The sequence below is a fragment of the Onychomys torridus genome, chromosome 5 (assembly GCF_903995425.1).
Source record: "Onychomys torridus chromosome 5, mOncTor1.1, whole genome shotgun sequence".
NCBI classification, from domain to species: Eukaryota; Metazoa; Chordata; class Mammalia; order Rodentia; family Cricetidae; genus Onychomys; species Onychomys torridus.
The window spans coordinates 121,910,638-121,926,796 of record NC_050447.1 but is presented as its reverse complement, the minus strand read 5'-3'; the positions used below and the strand labels follow the sequence as shown (position 1 = coordinate 121,926,796).

Here is a 16,159-nt window from a genome sequence, read left to right as displayed (position 1 = left end):
CATTCTGGGTATTGTAGTTTCCCCATCACTTGAGCTGCGTGGGTCGTGTAGTGCGCGCGCGCGCGCGTCATCCCGGCCAGTGTACTTCCGCATCCTGCAGTCGTCACCTGTGCCTGTGGACTGTCCTCCAGCGATTGTGGTGAGCGAACAGGACGACCCTGGCTCCTGCGGATCCTTCCTGAAGACTCCAGAGAGCTGGCGTTGGCCACCCACAAGGTTCAGGCTTCAGCGGCTGCTCGGTCCTGGATGCGTGGAGTCTTCCGGAGTGGAATCTGCTGCGCTGCCCATCTCAGAGGAGGGTCTCGGTGAAGACCCTCGGGTGGGGAGGGGACCATGTGGGGCTGGGATTTGGGGTCCAGTACCTTGTTCTAGGCAAGCTGCAGGTTAGCCTGGGCCAAGATCTGCTTCCCAGGCTAGGCTGCAAGTGTGCTCCCTGTGTTTGGGCGCTGTCTGGGAGACTGGATCTGGGGCATCCAGATGTCTGCTGCCACTGGGGCATCCAGATGTCTACTCCCACTCGCCACTGAGATTGAGAGGTGAGGGACAGGAGCCATCTTCTACAGAAACAAACATCTGAACTGGTGAGGACGAGAGTCTTGGGTATTAGTTCTGAGGAGCTGTGCTCGCCATAAATTTGGAAATACAACTTGCTCACTAGGACCCAGGTTCTGCCTGAGGATTGCCTTTGGGGAAGACATACAAAATTGCCTGATTGAAGGGAATGACAAAGACCAGGAGCCTGAGTCCAGTGTTGAATCCTGGAGCCCTGGTGTGTGCCAAGGCTTGTGTGTATTTTGTGTGTGTGTGTGTGTGTGTGTGTGTGTGTGTGTGTGTGTGTGTTTGTGTGTGTGTGTGTGTTTGGTCCTTGTACATGTTGTGGGCTTCTGACCTTGTGTGGCTCTCTTGAGTTTAGGACCTTCCAAGAGCCTGGAGTGCAGCCAGGAGAGGACTTTCCCTCATGGCCCAGGACTTGTTGGCTGACTCCTTGATCCTGCAGATGTGGCCAGGTCTTTCCTTTTTCTTTAGTTCTTTGAGTAATCTGTACAACTCACTTTGATCATATTTGTATATTTCACTGGATTGTGATTGGCTTACCAGGAGAGCTTCTCTCCAGCCCTGGCCAAGCCCTGTCAGTCCAACAGCCCACTTATAAAATAAACACACAGACATTTATATTATTTAAACTGTTTGGCCTAATGCCTTAGGCTTCTTGCTAGCTGTTCTTATATCTTAAAATAACCCATTTCTATTCATCTAGAAGTTGCCACATGGCTTGTGGCTTACTAGTACCTTATATCTTGCTTTTCATGGTGGTGGCTGGCAGTGTCTCTCTGACTCAGCCTTCCTGTTCCCAGAATTCTCTTCTCTCCTTGTCCCACCTATACTTCCTGCCTGGCTACTGGCCAATCAGCATTTTATTTATACAGAGCGATATCCACAGCACTTCCCCTTTTCTTTTTTTTCAAAAAGGAAGGTTTTAACTTTCACATAGTAAAATTACATATAACAAAACAATTATCAAGCAAGAATTACAGTTACAATATTAAAGAAGATATCCTATCTATCCTATATTTGTGAGTCTAAGGTTTTATATATAACTTATCTTTTATCATAACTGAGGAAATTATAACTATCTAGTCTTCAACTACATCAAAGACCTCAGAAGGATATAATACTACCTGAGAAACAGGAAAAGGATACAAGCAACTTTTGGGAGTCTTGCGAGAGTAGACAGAGACAGCTGGCAGCCTGGACAGTCACCTAATGTTCCTTTGTAAAGTTGGGGCATCTGTCTTCAGCCCACAGGCCTAGAGTCTCTCGGTCACTTCTCTCAGTGTCCTATAGAATGTCTGGCAGTTTCCTCTGTGAAACAGGAACCTGAAGGACCATTTTGCCAAGCAAAGTTCAGTGGTCACCTTCCTACAGGTCCTGCATGTCCAATCAATACATTTTTTTTTTCAAGAAGTCCAGGCAAGAACAGTTTCTTGCCCAAATGGCTATTTTTGTCAAGAAGAAGATAAACTCCATACCGAGTGTCTTTGATGCCCATCCTCCTCTCTGAAAGTAAATCGGTGCTGCCAGGAGCAGACATGTCTCACTGTCCAGAAAGTCTAAATTTTTAAAACATTTTAAATGCCATATACTGTAGGTCTTCGAAGTGTTTGAAGATTACCTATCTATCTGAAATATATCTATGTATACCTACAAAACTTAACGTGACTATAAGTTTGACTATCATAGAAGACTAATTATTAATCTGTATTTCTTAATTATTCATTACAATTTTAAATGAGCTGTACAAACATAATACCTTAAACAAGAGTAGAAATATATAAACAGTATAACAAAATCAACTCTAAATTTGTATTAATAAACTAAAATCTATACCAGTGTAAAACATTTCAAACAAGTTGTTGCTCTTTAAAAGTAGATTCAACAATCTACCCTTTTATCCTATCATTATCTATACTAACCTCTTTTTTTCTTTAAAAGAGATTGCATTTATAAAAATATTGGTTTTTCTCTGTCCCACACCAGAGAGAGCTCTTCTGATATGGGACACAAGAATCTCTTAACCTTTTCTTTTAGTAATATGCTTGGGTTTGGAGAAGGAGTGAGCCAATGTTGTGGGCTTCTGACCTTGTGTGGCTCTCTTGAGTTTGGGACCTTCCAAGAGCCTGGAGTGCAGCCAGGAGAGGACTTTCCCCCATGGCCAGGTCTTGTTGGCTGACTCCTTGATCCTGCAGATGTGGCCAGGTCTTTTCTTTTTCTTTAGTTCTTTGAGTAATCTGTACAACTCATTTTGATCATATTCACCACCTCAAATCCTTCCCAGATCCATTTGCTTTCTCTACCCACTTATCCTTGTATCCTTTTTTTCTTTCTTGTTTTAAAACCCATTAAGACTAATTTGTGTTGCCCAAATATTTTTGTATATTTCACTGGATTGTGATTGGCTTACCAGGAGCTATATATACTCTTAGAGGAAACTGTTTCTTCATCTTCCAGCAGCTAATAATTGCCAGTAGCTCCATACTAGGGGTGGGATTTGGTGCCGAACTCCCGTCTCCATGCTGAGATTTGGTCTGGCTTGGGCTTACATAGGTGCTGTGCATAGCGTTGTAACTGCAATGACTTCATATGTACAACTGCCCTGTTGTGGCCAGAAGACATTGTTTCCTTATGGTCACCCACCGCCTCTGGCTCTCATGCTTTCTGTTCCATCTTCCTCAAGGATTCTTGAGCCTAGGCTGGGGATTTGTGGTTCCCATTAGGGCTGAACAGTCTCCAGTTTCTTATTCTCTTCACCTTGGCCAGATGTGGGTCTCTGTGTTAATCATTATCTATTGCAAATAGAAGTGTCTCAAGTGGTGGAGACATATGCATTAATCTATGGATAAATGAGTAAGTCATCAGGAGTTGTCTTCATACTATGTCCATTTAGCAAAATAATAGCAGTAGGGAATCCTCTAGGAACTATTTCATGTCTAGGTAGGTTCTTGTCCTGGTAACTGGTATAGGTTTCACCTTGGGGAGTGACACTTAAATCCAAGCAGAATGTGGTTGGTTACTCCTGCGATGGCTTTGCCACTATTGCATCAGAGGACACATCTGCGTATCTTGCCAGGACAGTCATTATTGTAGTTTGCAGGGCTCATAACTAGGTCCAATTGAGGATTACTTTTTCACTCTGGTAGCATGCATAGTAAACTTTTAGCAGTTGAAAACTAGCCAGGAGAGATGAAGCTTCCAGGTCAGTACCAGCTTGATTTCTTCATGTTTTATGACTAAAATATGTGGTGTCTTTAGTAGTAGGGTCTTCTCATCAAGTTTTGGAGGGTAACCAAGAGCAGTGACATACCTGTAAAGTTTGGGGGGTGTTTTTGGGGCTAACAACTCCAAAAGAGGTAACCTGTTCCTAGCCATGGACTTTTTATTTATTCATATGTGGTATCTAGTGATATTGTTGTAGGAAACTCCATTTTTTGACACACACTATATATTTCTATTTGTCATCTGTCTGTCTGTCTGTCTGTCTGTCTAGCTACCTATTTATCTAGAGAGATACTGAGGCATCTATTGTAGTAGGTTTCCACATGCTTTTTTCAAAAGGCCTTTAGTGTTATTTATCCTCTCTTCCAGGAGTTACTATTTTTAACTTTATAATATGAAGACATTGCAGTCATTCCCAGAAGTATAACAGCTCCAGAGTTCCATGGATTCATAACCTAGATTTATCACTTGTAAATGAACTGTCCTGTTCCCAGTCCTCACCTCAAAGTATGGATTTCTTTGGAACTGGCTGTTTTCTGGAGCCCTGTGCCAGAGCCTGTCTGTGAGTCCAGCTACTCCTGCACCCCCCATTCAAGTTCCTGTTCTGGTTTGTCTCTTCAGAGTAATTTTGAACAAGGATGTTGTAGAGTGCTCTCCCCTGAGCACAACACTCGCCATCTTTGTCAGAACAATTCAGACTACTTGTAACAGAGCTCATTTGACTCCGTTTATGGGGCAATGTCTCTATCTCTAAGTTTGCTTCCCCCACCCCCAAACACTATGTTGTCCTGGTTACTGCTTGGTGAGTTGTTACCTCTGGCGGGTTTTGGTGTGTTCCTCAGTGTCATATTAACTCTTCTGTCTTTTTGCCTGAATTTTAGACTTTTTAAGTATCTGTAGGGTTTTGATGGAGATGTCTTTGTATCTACAGCCAAGGTTGGGGAGAGTTGATACCTTAAACATGTTGACTTTTCCTGCTTATTATATGGAATATGTCTTCATTCACTTCGATCTTTCATTTCTTTCCACAAAGTCTGTGGTTTTCCTCATAGCCATCTCATAATTAAAAATTAAAAAATTAGTATTACTTTGTTTGGATGCTAAATGTACTGTTTTCATCGCAGATTCCAGTGGTTCGTTGCTAGTGTATAGGGAAGTAATATTTTATTATTAACGTTGTATCTACTAGTTAAAATAACTTGCTTTAGGAGTTATTTTGTGTTGATTTTTGTGGGATTTTTCTCCACAGTCATGCTATCTATAGAACAAGTCAGAGTTCTTTTTTCACTGACTCTTAGAATAATTCTCTTTAAGGTTCACATGTTACATTTGGTTGACACGTCTTTTAAGTACTTTTTTTTATTCCACAAGAGCTTCCCCCCAATATTTTAATACTTTTATTTGTTGAGGGCCTCTTATTTAACAATAATTATAACTATCAGTTCATCATTCAGAACTTTTGGTTCTGACTATCATTTTCATCTATATCCCCAATGTCATAATCGCACCTAAGTGATATTTATAATTTTCTGACATTATCTCATGACCCATTTATATTAACTCTCCCTGTTGTCTCCTTTTTCCACTCATGTGTGGAGGCCAGGATCCAGTCTAGGTCACGTACCTCATGCAAAGAATGATTTCTTCTCTTTAGTTGGGAGAAGATTGCCCTCTACTTCTTCTGTTACTCAGGCAGAGATGGGGTTTGACCTTGTGACTGGCTCAGATCTGTGGATTTTCTTTACTGGTTAAGAAAGGGCTGCAGAGATGCTCTCTGTCAGCTGCCCACCTCACCTCTACCCTGTCCCCACCTCCTACTGAATTGGGAGGCTGGGATATGAAGGGCCTTCTTCCTAAGTGCCTTACACTTTTCTTCTTGTTCCTTAGATTGGACTCTGCAAGTAGACCCTTCTCTAGGGAGAGTGTTCTGGAGAGTGGGAGATGGCCCCAGGGCTCCTGACAACCAGAGACAAGGTAAGCCCTGCCATTGCTCATGGCCCTTTGCCCTTTCCTACCTGCAGTCTTCCTGTGGGTGTTAGGCAGTGCCTACCCCCATCTGGGAGGTCTAACCTATCCTACCTAGAGCTTTCTAGAAAATGCCTTTGCTTCATTCATGTGAAAAGCTTTCACCAAGTAGTTAACTATGATCATCACATGGCTAACATGGCAACACAGGTTGTCTAGGCTTAGGAACCCAATGATTCCCAAGGCCCAAAGGATGAATATGAAGGCTGTGTATGTGTGTGTGTGTGTGTAAGACATGGAAGCCAGAAAGAAGTCAACCTTGGGTATTCTTCTTCAGGAGTCATCCATTTTGTTCTTTTGGGACAGTGATTCACACTGGAACCTGGGCTTAGTGATTAGGCAAGGCTACCTGGCTAGTGAGCTCCAGGGATCCCATCTCTACTTCCCAGCGCTGGGATTTCAGTACTTGGCTTTCAGCTGGGTGCTGGGGATCAGGCTCAGGAGCCTATGGTTTCAAGGCAAGCCCTTTATCAACAGCTGCCTTCCCAGCCTTCAGGATGGCTTTTGAAGGATTTTGCAAACTGGAGAGTTGGAGAAGACATTCTTACAGGAATGTCTCAGGGAGCCTAGGCCTTCTCAGACCTAGTGACTGCAGGCCATCCTTTACTGTGTTGGAAGCTTACACTAGCCGGTAGCCTATGAATACACTGGTTCCTCTGTGCAGAGGTGAAGATTCTATACCTGCTGTCTATGTGTGGCACATGGATATCTTTGCTTTTGTGGCTGCCATGCTTTGTGTTTGAGGTTTTTTATACACACTCCTTGATTTATGATGATGTCTTGAAAAGCCCATTGTAACTTGACTGTACTGTCAGTTGAAAGTGCATTTAATTCACTTGATCTACCAAGCACAAGAGCTCAGCCTCACAGGGCACCATAGAGCACCAGTTACTTACCCTTGTGATCACGTGGCTCACCAGAAGCTGCACTTTATTACTACTGACTAGCACTGTACAAATGTAAAGCCATATATTGTGTGCTCAGGAAGAAATCAAAATTCAGAGAATGGTTTCTGCAGAATGGATGTATGTAACTTTTATACTACTATAATATTAAGAGTATAGGTTGGACCATTTTAAGTAGAGGAACCATCCATACTTAAAAAATTGGAAGATGATGCTTAAAGGCCTGAATTGGGCTGGGGTCATGGGTTAGCTGATAAAATTCTTGTCTTATAAGTGTGAGGACCTGAGTTTGATTCCCCAGAACCCATATTTTTTAAAAAAATAAGAGGAGATGATGGAGAGATGGCTCAGAAGTTGAGATCCTTAGCTGCAACTAAGTATGGTGGTGTTTGCTTTTAATCCCAGTACTCAGGAGGCAGAGGCCAGTGAATCTCTGAGTTCAAGGCTAGTCTGGTCTAGAGGTTGAGTTCTAGGGCAGCTGTAACTCCAGCCCTCGGGAGTCCGACACACTCTTCTGGCCTCTCTGGGGCAGCTGCATCCATGCTCACATACACACATAATAGACAGACACACGTTCAAAAGGTTAGGGGATGGCAAGGTGGTAGAAGGAAAGAACCATGTCCTGAAAGTTGTCCTCTGACCTCTACACATGCACTGTGGTATGTACCCTCACACACACACAAATAAATAAATGATAAAAAATTCAAGTGTGGTACACACTTGTAATCCCAGTGCTGAGGAGGCAGAGATGGGCAGATCCCTGGGGCTCACTGCCCAGGCAGCCTAGCTTATTTAATGAGTCTTGGGCCAATGACAGACCTTGTCTCAAGAAACAAGGTGGACAGGACTTGAGAAATGACAGCTGAGGTTTTTCTCTGGCTGCCATATGCATTCACATGCACCCCCATACATATGAAGTACATGAATACACAAACACACACACACTCACGGTCTGAATCACCTGCTTTTTTTTTTTTTTTTTTTTTTTTTTTAAACAACAAATCTTCTATACTGATTAGACAACCTAAAAGCTTGATGTAACTCAGGATAGTTAATATTTATCAACCAGCTGAACAAATAGCTGCTAAGGAGCACTTTTGTGTTTAATATATTAGCTATACAAATATTTATTGCCATTTTTGCTAATTGAGTTTTGCTTTGTGCTATAAACATATCAAGCATTAAATGTTTTTGAGAGAAGATCTGGATATTATCATTTATCATTTTTTGAGGTTTTTTTTTTTTTTTTTTTTTTTTTTGAGATAGGGTTTCTCTGTGTAGTTTTGGTGCCTGTCCTGGATCTCACTCTGTAGACCAGGCTGGCCTCGAATTTGCAGAGATCCATACCTGGCTCTGCCTCCTGAGTGCTTGGATTAAAGGCGTGTGCCACCACTGCCTGGCAATCTTATCATTTTTCTGGGGTCAGATGGCAAATATTTGATTTTCATATTCCTAGATAAGTTGAAAATTTTGATATTATCAGAAAGAAACCAAGAGCTATGTGCCCCCCTCATTTGTCAATTGTTCATTCATTCATTCATTTATTCATTTATTTATTTATTTATTAGACGGGCTCTTGCTATGCAACCCTGGCTGGCTTGGAACTCACTTGTAGACCAGACTATTTTCAAATTCACAGAGATGTACCTGGCTCTGCCTCCCAAGTGCTGGAACCAAAAGTGTGACCAACAGTGGTTTTTGAAACCACAATTGTATTTTCAGTTACTCATTGTGTATCAGATTTGAATTGCATAGGAAAATCTGACTTGTATATACATAACATGATACTTGAAGAATTTTGCTTGAAAGTTGAATTATAACATTAAAGGGCTGGTAGGTACAGAATACTAGTTAATTAGAAATCAATTAACAGCCCTTTATTGGATCTTAAGGTTTTTTTTTTTTTTTTTTTTTTTCCAAACGTCTGCTGAAAATGATAATATGCTTTACAAACAACAATAACCATAGTTTAGGCTCCATTACTACAATGTCCCCATTTGATTAGAAGACTCATCATTAGAATTTTAAATTTAAAAAATGAGGGCTAGAGAGATGGCTGTGTAGTTAAGAGATGTGTTGGTCTTGCAGAAGATCTGGCGTGATGATTTTCAACCATCAGTAACTTCCTCTTCTGAATTTTGCACTAAGCATGTACATGGTACACAGATATACATACAGGCAAGACAACCCATACACGTGAAAGTAAAATAAATATATCTTTAAAAACGTATTTGGATATGATTTATATACTGTGAAGTTCACCCATAAGAAATATGCGGTTCAGTGGATTTTAGTATATTTTCAACTAATATGTATCAGATTGTACAGCCTTCACTGCCAAAATGTTTTCATTATTTCCAAAAGAAATCCTTTATGGTCAGGAGTTATTTTATGCTATACTCTCTTCTCCTAGCTCCTGTTAACTATAATCATGATTTGAATAGGAGTGGCCCCCATAGGCTCATAGATTTGAATGTTTGATTATTAGGGAGGTACTACTTGACAGGCATTAGGAGGTGTGGCATTGTTGGAGTAGGTGTGGCCTTGTTGGAGGAAGTGTGTCACTGGGGGTGGGCTTTGAGGTTTCAAATGCTCAAGCCAGGCCTAGTGTCTCTCTCTTCCTGCTTCCTGCTGATCCAGATGTAGAACTCTCAACTGCCTCTTCAGCACCATGTCTGCCTCCATGCCACCATGTTTCCCTTCATGATGATAATGGACTAACCTCTGAAACTGTAAGCCAGCCCTAATAAATGTTTCCTTTATAAGCGTTGCCATGGTCATGAGGTCTCTTCACAGCAATAGAATCCTGACTAAGACAACTACTAATGTGCTCTGTGTTATATGGATTTACTTGTGGATATTTCATATACATAAAATAATTCAGTTAAAAAGAATGTGTAATAAAAGTGTCATAGGAAGGAAATCAGGTCTCTGGTCTTCCCACCAAGCAACCAATGAGCTGACAGACTATGAGCAGTTAGAACCAACTTCTGTAGAATGATAGTCTAGTCAAAACTGGAAGACACTGTTGAAGGAAAAAGCTGATGCTTAGTGGCAAGAGAGAGCTGCCTACTATTGGCAGAGTTTCTCGGTGCCACCAGCCGCTCTCTAAATAATCACACAGAGACTTCTTATTAATTATAAATGCTTGGTTGATAGCTTAGGCTCCTTTTTAGCTAGCTCTTATAACTTAAATTAACCAATTTCTATTAATTTAAGTGCTGCCCCGACTGTCATTTATCTCATGTGGGAATTTCCCATCCTGTTTGCTCTGAGTCTCATGGCATCTCCTCTGACTCCGCCCTTCTTCCCAGCATTCTCTCTGCCACAAAAATCCTGCCTAGCCATTGGCCAGTCAGCTCTTTATTAACCAATGAGAGTAATACATATTTAAAGTGGACAACAGGATTATTCCACAGAAGCCTACTTACCCTTAAGTTGTCTGCTTGCTAAGTGATCATGAGGAAACTCATCACACAGAGCTAAGGGAACCACAGACATGGAGCCAAAAGAGTTCAAGTCAATAATGTTTTAGCAAATATTGAATTCAGTAAAGAAAAATTATAAAAGGAAAGAATACAGAAATTCTAGAGCAGTAAAAATATAATAAACTCATGTGAAGATTACATCAGAGGAGTTCAGCAGCCTATTGGGTAGATGTATTAAAGACTCCGGAGACAGTTCATCTGAGTATCCATTCTAAAGAGCAAAGAAAGCAAGACAAAAATCAATCAATCAATCAATCAATCAATTAAAAAAAAAACCAACAGAGCCATGGGAACCAACAGGTATACTGATGCACAGTGGAAACTGAAGAAAAATACATGGAAAAGGCAAAGAAAAGATTTCTAGAAAGTCTGTGAAAGAAGATCTGTACATCTAAGAAGCTCAGCAAACTCCAACAAGATAAACATTGAAAAAATCCACACCATGGTTTTAATATACAAACTGTTAAAACCCAAAGACAGAACTTTGGAAGCAGTTAAATGAGAAGTGACTCATTTCCCATATGAGATCAATGTGACTAAGCTGATTTCTTATCTGAAGCCATTACTACTCCATGAGCCTACCAAATTGGTAAGGAAGGAGTAAAATTATCTCTTCACTTAACACCTGATCCAATACCTTAAAAAAAGTGGAATACTTCAGTAATCTAAATATTTGCCTCAAGATCCACATGTTGAAACAAGATAGGGTCTTTGGGAGGCAATTAAGTCATGGGTAGAACATGTATAAAGGAGTAAAATTATAATGGGCCTAAAGGGAACTAATTTGGGCCTTTGTTGCTTGTTTGTCTTGTCTTCCTCTGAGGATGGTGTTTGTTCCCTGTGGAGGATATAAAATACCATCTTAGAAACAGACCAAGCCCTCCACAGCACTTCTAGTTGCTTTCTAGCACAATGAGAAAAAAAATTTTCTGGCATTTTGTTAAAGTCTCATGAGTTGAATAACATTCCCACAGAAAAAAGATGGTTAGAGTTAGTGTAAGTGTTACAGCTCTGAGGGGAAAGGTATCCTGGCAGTTGAAAGCCAAGGAATACCTATGGCTCTGAAGGGAAATGCATTCCAACAGAAATGTTACAGCTCTGTTCTGGTGGGAGGCAGTTTCCCCAGCAAAGTATTACAGTCCTTGCCCCTGGAAATGTCTCTCTAATACAAGTATAATAACTCTGCTCCAACAGGGGAGGGGTTCCTCAGTGAGGTTGTGACAGTTCTGCTCCACTGTGCTCGGGGATAAATGTTACAGCTCTGCTCAGCTTCCCCGGAATGTAACAACTCTGCTCCAGCAAGGGAAAGTTTTCCCAGTGTTATAGTTCTGCTCTGCTCTACTCCAATGAGAGCTCTGCTCTGCTCTGATAAAAGTTGTTACAGTTCCACTCTGCCAAGGGAGTTTTCTTGTAGAAATGTAGCAGTTCTGCTCTACTCTGGCAAAAGTTGTTACATCTCTGCTTTGCTCTGCTCAGCTCCGAGGAAAGAAAGTCGTTACCACAAACCTCACTCAAGAGATTTATTGGGGGCCAGGCAGCAGTGACACACGCCTTTAATCCCAGCACTCAGGAGGCAGAGGCAGGCCAATCTCTGTGAGTTCGAGGCGTATTTTACGTGGCATACTATTTTCAAGGCTCATTCTAGAAAACATACATCAGAATTTCCTTTTTAATGTCTGTATGTACCATACTTCATGTCTCCATTCATCATCAGTTGATAGGCAGCTGGGGTTTTCTACCTTCCAGCTTTTGTGAACAATGCTGTTAGGAACATTGTTCTGCAGTGTTCTCAGTTTGTGCTTTTGATTTTTAGGGGCCTGTAGACACACAGATGGAAGTGCTGGATAGTATAGTAATTGTATTATCAAACTGTTTTCTATAGAAATGTCATCATTTTATGTCCTTGGCAGCAGTGTGCAAGGTTTCAATTCCTCCATACACCTTCATGACGCGTTTCCTTGATTTTTTGGTAATAGCTATCCTAATGTTTGCATGCTAATGGCGAAAACTGAATTCATTCTTTCTTAAGACTGAGGAAAAGCATAGAATGTTTATTTTCTCCACTCATTCAATGTAATCTAAAAGTTCTAGATAGAGAGAAAAAAAAAGGAAGGAAAAAGAGGTGAAAACATGCAGACCATTAACTAAGAACTGAAACTATTCTTTCTGTCTTGGGACATGATGGTCCTTCAGAAAACCTCTGGGAACTTGGCAGAAAAACTCCGTGGGGCTAGTGAGTGGGTTCGGTCCGTTGGCACACAAACAGCTGTGTTGTATACCATGTGGTGACTATACCTTCAAACTTCAGTGTCGTCAAGATCACATACAACACAAACTGAAATTCTAAAGTGTAATTTAATTAAAAACTTTTTAGGATTTTCTTTTGTTTGTTTTGTTTCTTGAGACAGAGTTTCTCTGTGTAACCCTGGTTTTTTTTTTTTTTTTTTTTTTTTTTTGTTTTGTTTTGTTTTGTTTTGTTTTTGGCTGTCCTGGATCTTGCTCTGTAGACCAGGCTGGCCTTGAACTAACAGAGATCCACCTGCCTCTGCCTCCTGAGTGCTGAGATTAAAGGTGTGGTATTGGTGAAATTATTAAGGCCACTCCACATGGTTAAAAGGGAGGTTTATTTTGTGGGGTAACTTACAAATGAAGGGTTAGGTTGTAGGGTCTGGCAAAGGTATGGCACAGTCCAGCGGTGTTTTCTGGAGAACTCTGCTCGGTCTACCTCCAGCGTCCAGGGTCTCCTCTTGATCCTGGGTCTTCAGCTTCCTCCCTTAGCCCTGCCTTGTGGGTGTGACCATTACCGAAGCCTCAATGGGGGTTTGAACTTCCAGGCCAAGGCTGGGATGGCTACCCACTACAGTGTGGACCACCACAACTATACCTTGTAGGATTATAATGCTGAAAATTATATTTTGTGAAAGAAAATCATAAAACACACACACACACACACACACACACACACACACACACATACGGGGTGGGGGGGGCGTGGTGCGGGGACTGGAAGATTGACATAGTAAAGAGGTCAGTTCTCACCATGTGGATGTGGTGAGCTGGCTAGGTTTGTGTCAACTTGACACAAACTCTAGTTGTCTGGGAGAAGGAACCCTAGATTGAGAAAGTGTCTCTATGGGAGGGCTGTGGGCTAGCCAGTTTTCTTGACTGGTGATTGATGGCAAGGGCCTAGTCCATTGTGGGTGGTGCTGACCCTGAGCTGATGGTCCTGGGTTCTATAGTCTGGGTAGGCAATGTGGAGCAAGCCAGTAAGCAGCACCCTTCCACGGCCTCTGCATCCGTCCAGGTTCCTGCCCTGGCTTCTTTCAGTGGTGGACTACAGTGGGGAAGTGTGAGCCCAGTAAACGCTTTCCTACACATTTTGATTTTGGAGCATGGTGTTTCATGGTAGCAACAGAAGCTCTAACTAAGACATATGGTAAACAGACATTCTGGTAAAGTTACAACAACTTTTGTTGTTGTTTGAGGATATATACAAGATTACTCTAAAACTTGCATAGGAAGGGACAGGTGTTTAAAAAAGCTAAAGTAACTTTTTAAGTGCAGTTTATTAACTGTGTGTTCATATCTAATCCCAGTACTAGGGAGGCTGAGGTAGGAGAGTTGGAAGTCAAGCTAGCATGGACAGCATAGCAAGGACTACTTCAAATACGGTAAAATAAAACAAAGTGGGAGGATTCAGTCTTCTTGATTTCATGCCCTGCTATATAGCTGCAATAATTAAAACTGTGTTGTTTTGAAGGTCTTGTATATTTCTAGATCAATAGGGCAAAATAGGAAACCTTGCATTTCTGGGTTCCATGTATGGGCCTGGCACCTACATGGAGGGAGTTGTCTCCAACATACAAAAGCAAGGCTCAGGGTAAAAGGGCCTGTAAATTTCTATGGCTGCACCAGGTCGCCGCATTGTTACCGTCTTGGCCCTGGATAGTGACTTAAACTGATTTTAGTTAGGCTGGTTCTTTCATGAGCAGGAATATATTTTTGTTATAGGCATTAATGGCTTTCCATGACGTGGCTGTGGCCTTCAACCAGATGGAATGGGAACTGTTGAGTCCTGCTCAGAGGATCCTGTACAGGGAAGTGATGCTGGAGAACTACAGCCACCTGGTCTCTCTGGGTAAGGCCTTCCTGGGTTAGGTCTCAGAGTTTACCTGTGGGCATCTTAAACATCTATGTAGCAGCCCAGGTGTTCTGTTCTTTTGAATGTCCATATTTTATAGTGATTCATTCTCTCTCTCTGTGTTTGCAATGACAGGAGATGTATTTCTAGTCCTCTCTCTAGGCTGCACCCTACAAATATGGGAGGAACTTTATTTATCCAAGCACAGGGCATGATCACCTCGCTTTTGACCCAGAATCCCCTGCCCTCGTTCATTCCTTCTCAGCATTCTGATATTCTTTCCCATCTCTGAACTTCCCTTCTGGGTGTGTGGCATTTCTTACATTGCCCTGGAGTTAAGCCACTAGCCTAAGGTCTTCTTGGTTTTGTTTCTTGCGACTAGGAATTGCGTTTTCCAAACCCAAACTCATTACACAGCTGGAACAAGGGGCGGAGCCCTGGAGGGATGGCGGTGAATGCCTTCTGGACCTTTGTCTAGGTAAGTGGAAGACTGGGCAGTGATGATGATGCCGGGCACTGAGGAGCAGCTCACCAGGCCGAGAAGGCTACTCTGGCATGCTAGGGGGAGCTCTCCTCCCGGGGCTCCAGGGAACCAACCCACCCTCCCTCCTCCCTCCCCCCTCCCTCCCTCCTTCCCATGCTTACCAGGAGAGGGCTCCTCTGGAGGTCTACCTCATCCGGGCACCTGATTTCTCTGCTTGGTGCCAGCAACACCTTTAGGGTTTCTTCTTGTCCTCTTCTCAGACTCACTTTTGACCTTCCAAACAGTACCCACCCTTCCAGACTAACTAGGCTGTCCCTACTGAATGCTCTTCAGTTTCTGTTCTTGACTTGGCAACTGCTGTACACCAGACCCATCCTGTAGATTCCCATATCTTTTTTTTTTTCTTTTTTCTTTTTGTGATGGCTTAGTTAAGATCACAGCAAAATGTGAAGAACTGTAGCAATCTGGCAGCCCTGTGGTCTAGGAGCCCACTGTCCACCAGGGGGCAGGCTCTATTCTTCTCAGACTGGCCTGCTTCTCCACCTCTTTTGCCTTTTTATCTGACAGTGGGTCCTTCAGATACCACGTAGTTTGCATGTTTGTAAATTTCCTCACTCATAGTGTGCACCCCCAGTTCCTGGCAATTAAACATTGTCACTCTGTACTCTTTTATGACACTGGAAATATGCAGGAATCATAGCCAGACTGAAGTAGCTAGTTCATACACATTTGTAGCCTTGAATAGATTAGATATGCCAAACTGTGTCTGAAGCAGGTGAGAGAATGCACTCCAGTGGCAGTGTCAGAATTCTTTGGACACATCTTTACCAACATTTGGTATTGTCTGACCTCATTCCTCCATCTTTTTGGACGCCTATGGGATAGGTAGCTAATATGAGCATCTTCTTATGTGATCTGAGCCCCCTTCTGGGAGAGAGTTGACTGCTTTAGACATTTGCCCACTTTTCAGTTAAATTGTTTTTTTTTCTCTTTTGTTATTGATTATAATTGTAGACTTTCCCCAAACATTTAGGTCTTTAATCCAACCCAGTGAATATAATTATTCATATAATTTTATATGAATATTAGAATGTATAGGTAAATTTCTGTCTGGCTTATCCTTTTTCATTTATTTATTTTTACTCTATTGACATTTAAAAAATTCTTTTGAGACAGGCTCTCACTGTGTGGCCCTGGCTGGCCTAGAACTCCTTGTGTAGACCATGCTAACTTTACACTCACAGAGCTCTGTCTGCCTCTGTTTCCTGAGTTCTGAGATTAAAGGTGTGCACCACCATGCTCTTATTTTTATTTTTTCCTTCTAAATAAACCATATGGGGGA

The 16,159-nt window shown here is 42.0% G+C and overlaps 1 protein-coding gene across 7 annotated transcripts in view; it reads left to right on the top strand.

Moving 5' to 3' along the window:
* Positions 1 to 78: 78 nt before the first annotated feature.
* LOC118583408 (zinc finger protein 169-like) overlaps positions 79 to 16,159 on the top strand; it is a 32,759-nt gene continuing 16,678 nt past the window's right edge. The window contains exons 1-4 of one of the 7 annotated variants that reach the window (XM_036186726.1): positions 79 to 139; positions 5,662 to 5,748; positions 14,204 to 14,330; positions 14,716 to 14,811. In XM_036186726.1, coding sequence (XP_036042619.1) covers positions 5,716 to 5,748; positions 14,204 to 14,330; positions 14,716 to 14,811 — 256 coding nt within the window. In that variant the 5' untranslated portion in view covers positions 79 to 139; positions 5,662 to 5,715. The other 6 variants (XM_036186720.1, XM_036186721.1, XM_036186722.1 and 3 more) reach the window with 6 other exon arrangements.